The 4,680-nt window shown below is 42.4% G+C and overlaps 1 protein-coding gene across 3 annotated transcripts in view; it reads left to right on the top strand.

Annotated features, from left to right (window-relative positions):
- LOC102672766 (synaptogenesis protein syg-2) overlaps positions 1-4,680 on the top strand; it is a 75,923-nt gene that overhangs the window by 21,086 nt on the left and 50,157 nt on the right. The window contains exon 3 of one of the 3 annotated variants that reach the window (XM_006620699.2): positions 3,243-3,716. The exons of 1 other annotated variant lie outside the window; for it this stretch is intronic. In XM_006620699.2, coding sequence (XP_006620762.1) covers positions 3,653-3,716 — 64 coding nt within the window. In that variant the 5' untranslated portion in view covers positions 3,243-3,652. Of the gene's footprint in view, positions 1-3,176; positions 3,717-4,680 lie in introns of those variants that run through there. One more of the 3 variants, XM_031512891.1, reaches the window with a different exon arrangement.

The following is a 4,680-nucleotide window of genomic DNA, read 5'->3' as shown; positions in this document are numbered from 1 at the left end:
TACATATATATATATATATATATATATCGGTGAGAAGAGCGATCTTTCTTATCCTCCGATTCTTATCCTCCCTTCTCTCCCTTCCTTCTATCCCTTCTATCTTCTTTATTTACGTCCGACCGACGCAAACCGACACATTGCTCTATCCAACGCTCGTGAAAACAATTCGACCCCTCGTTAATCTTCCCCCTCGTTTTTCTTCGCATATTCGTCTAACAGGTAAAAAAAGGGAAAGGAATGACGGGAATCTTCGATCTTCCGTCCGATCTCGTGGAACGTTCGAATCGATCTCGTCCCAATTTCTTACGTCTTTCCTACGCCCGATATCGATCGAAAGCTCGACGGTCGTTTATCAATATCGTAACGTAAGTAGCGTTATTCCCGATTTTCGCCCTTCCCGTTTTTATTTCTCCTCGCGTCTTTTTTTCTTTTACATTTTTGGAGGAGGAATTAAGAAGAAAAGAGTAAAATAGTTCCGAGATATCGAACGTCGTGATATTTCGAGTCGCGATACGACGAGGGAAAGTGGCGCGTTACGATCTTTCGTTTCGCACGGTGGCGAATTTTTATCTTCCACTCGTTCGTTCCATTTATCGAAATCGAAGAAGTCGTAGAGGTATACGTGACGACACGGAGGGGATGCTACATACCCTTACCGTGATTTCGTCCTCGTACGAATCTTATTCGACGTCGAATCGTTGCGTTGGGATCGGGTAACAGGACCGCCGCTGCGGCTTAACGAGTTCAACGAGTTTTTCTCGGTCGACCGTTCGGTAATTGGGGATCTGGTGGCACACGGAATTTCCACCGATACGATACTTTTATCGACGAATTAATTCGTATTGATTCGCTGTGGCGGAGCACGCGAACGAAAAAAAAAAAAAAAAGAGAGAGAGAAAGAGGGGAAAAAAAAAAAAATCCTCGTGTTTTTTCGCCACACGAGTCGATGACATTGACGAGTGTTTTCGAAATATATATTCGAGAATCTGGTATATGGATCGTCACTCGTTTTCGTTACGCATCTTCGTAAACAATGGTCGACGAGCACCTATCCCGTATTCCACCCTTCGCCTTATCCACGAATTTACGAATTTAACGAACAAAATGGCGAAGGTGTTTAAATTCGTATTCGACGATCGAAAGAACGAAACGTTACGGAATTCTAGATGGCGTTGAGTCTCGCGCGTTAATAAATAAACGATATTAACGGTTATTCGAGTCGGAAAATAAACGACGTAACGATATTTCTGTCGCGTATAAAGTTTCCCCGATTTTATTCGAATGAAAAAGAAAGAAAAGAAAAGGTATGAAAATTTTTCCCTTTTTCTCAATCTCGATCCGCAATTTAATAGCAATGGAGGATACGTAACTCGAGTGCTCTTTTTTTAAACAGAGACATTCAAATTTAAAGATGAATCGTCGATGTAAGCAAGATCGGATATTTTTTCCATCGCTTTTAATTATTAACAGGATTGATACGAGCATCAGCGAGTATCACGAAAGGTGTTATCGCGAATTAAAAAAAGCGTCTACTTTCCATTAAACAAATTGCTTCCCCCGCGCAAATATTTAAATTATCCACCCTCGAACGAAATATCGGATTAATTTTCGGTTAAAAATTGTCGTTAATTAAATTTCCCACCCTAATCGATTACTCTAATCGATCCTACTTTTGTCAATTTTACGCGAAAAGCATCGTACGCGAACAAGATTATTCATAGATTACGCATAGATCGATCGAATAAATACACGGAAGAATTCGGTTAATTCGGGAGAATGAAAATTGTCGGATGTTAAACAAGCCAGCAGGACTCGCAACGTTTCCTACGTCAGGCGACGAGTAAAGTCCCTTCGGGGCTGGTGGGCGTATTAGCAAATTCGATTCGACGTGGTAACTTGCACCGTTCCATCGCCGTCCAGTAACTCCCAGCCAGCGGGGAGGGATAATGCGAGCGACGACCGCGTTTAATAAACCTTTTTTTCGCGCGCGTGGACGAGCCCTCCGAGTCCATCGAATCGACGACGGTGGGAAGGAAAAAGAGGAGTATATATTGCACGCGTGTCAAATGTATGGATGGATGAAGAGAAGAAGAATTCGGCGACAAATGATCGGGAAAGGAACTCGTGTTCCCAGAGCGAGACTAGTTTAGCTCTCTCGTTTCCCAAAGATCGGAAACTTTGCCGAGATCCGGTGTATTCATCGATTCCTGCTTTCCGACGAATCAAAACCTCTTCTATTCTATTCGTGGCAAGTTTTTAAAACTGTTGTAAAACTCGGTCCAAAGGGGAGGATGGGGGTAAATTGGATGGAGTAATTCGAGTCGTAGTTTGAAATTATTCTCGAAAGAGGAGAGAAAAAGAGATTGGCGGGCGAAAATCGTTAATCAAGCTCGCGTATCGATCTCCAGATATACTTGTTTCCCCATCCACCTTGTTTATATCCACGCGTATAACGAAAACGGGTAAAAATTGACGGTTGCTTAGCCGCTGCTAATCGCATTGATGCGTGGTTGGCACGAGACGACGGATAATAAGCGTATTTCGGAACGAAGATTGGAACGGAAGCGGTGGAAAAAGCGAAATGATGCGGTAAACGTCGTTTTAAAGGGGAAGTTGGACGGGGAGGAGGTTCATGCGATTAATCACTTAGCAGTTTTATTCGATTATGCGTTCCTACCGGGTCCAGGATGGGAGCGGTACGACCAGGAGGAGGAGGAGGAGGAGGATTTAGGGTGGCTAGCGACAATGGCGCAGGTTGAAAGGAAAGTTGGAGTGGAAAAGGAGTGGAGGGAACGCGGAAGCCTTGCTAGTGGTATTTGATTTGTAAGCGCAACACCGGCGTCAGAGTTGCGCTATAAGGTTGCACCACGAGAGAGAGAGAGAGAGAGAGATACGCGCGTGTTCATCAATCATCGGCGATAAAATCCATGGAAAAAGTCGATGTTGCCTTTTCAATATGCCAACGGCGTATATTCGTATCGCGTATCCGTAGAAAGAAAGTGGATAAGGAAACGGGAGGGGAGGTGTGTGGGAGCGAAAGAGAGCGATGTTTGTCGAGCGATCGGTCCGACAATTAGATATCGATGTATTAAGACTCGTTTCCTCTTCTTTGTCCCACGTGCACAATTATTATTATTTATATATTCCTATCCGAAATATTCGTTTTCGGGGATAGAGTAACGTGCGAGGTTGCATTAATGGTAAATATCGTTTGGTATTGCAGACTAGAAGAAGAATTGAAGAAGAAGAAGAAGAAGAAGAAGAAGAAAGAAGAAAAAGAGTGAGTGATGGTAATATCGATGTGAGGGAAGAAAAGTGAGAATAAAAGAAGAATCGATAAGAGAGAGAGGGAGAGAGAGAGAGAGAGTGGAAGCGGAAATCTGGCGAAACGTGAACGGGCGGGTGATATGAGTGAATACAGGATCTTTCGTGACGTTAAATGATCGAGTTACGGCTCGGTCGAAACGAATCCCGTCGATTAACCGGCACGCGATACCGCGCCGGGGCCACGATTAAAACGTGCCTGCTTCGTCCTTTTCGTTGGTGCGAGAAACCCTCCTCCGCCCGGGTGAAAAAGTGAAACAAAGTTGAATACGAAAAGAAGGGAAAACGGTGTGGCCGAGCAGGAAAGGAAAGTTGGAAGAAGGAAGAGATGCGGTGTCACCTTCTTTTCCCCGTTGTCGTCGCTTTCTTCCACGCTCTCGTCCACGCTCAAGGTTAGTCCTACGTAGTAGTCATTCGTATTCCCCTGCATATACTCTTTTGTCTCGCCTCTCAGTCTTCTCGCCATAAAAATCCATAAAATCATCGCGCCATATTCTTTCATTACAATATTTCATTCTATATTAACGAGTTAAGAAGAAATAAGCGAGCGAAAAGTGTGTAAAAACTTTAACGCGTTTGAATCCATATCACCAGTTTCACCACTTTTACACTGTTATTCGTGCGATCGATCCCTACGAACGGTGTTTCGATTTTGACCTATGCTCGCATTACTCGTTCCTCGAAAGCACTTTTATTCCAGCGTACATGTTGCCGGCCCTCGTAAAACCCGATGCCCGATCAAACCTACGCTTTTATACGTTTCGCGTGCGTACGCGCTCGTGACGGAAAGATAAAAACATTGACCGTCGACCGGAAGAATTTTTTTCAACTTGGATCGATACGCTCCCAAACTCTTCCAGATTCTACTTATTGCGTGCCACAAATTTGCAAAAATATTTTCGATTATCGTTACACGGAATCTTGTAGCGAAAGGTATAATGAAAATGGAATTTTCAAAGAAAAGAGATGGATAGAAAAATTTTAGTTTGGAGGGGGGGAAAGAAGAAAGAAACGAAGGAACGTTCCTTGTTTAAAAATAAAATAACGGAAACACTCTTTAGATTGGTATTAATTTATTAACTACGCGAAATTATACTTTGAAGATAAACAAATACTGTGAAATTGATTCGATATTATCATTCGATATTGCTATATGAATTGATATATACGTACATACGCACACGTGTAAACATCTATCGCATAATACGAATTAATAGAGTATTAATTCAAATTAAATTTCAATACGTGTTTCAATTTTGTCTTATACGTATATATATATATGTGTGTGTGTGTACAAAAATTTGTCCTATGTCCATCAAATTATTAACAGACATTTTGTACGACTTATCGTTTCGA

This window comes from Apis dorsata, unplaced genomic scaffold (assembly GCF_000469605.1).
Source record: "Apis dorsata unplaced genomic scaffold, Apis dorsata 1.3 scaffold_525, whole genome shotgun sequence".
NCBI lineage: Eukaryota > Metazoa > Arthropoda > Insecta > Hymenoptera > Apidae > Apis > Apis dorsata.
This window is presented reverse-complemented; position numbering and strand designations above follow the sequence as displayed.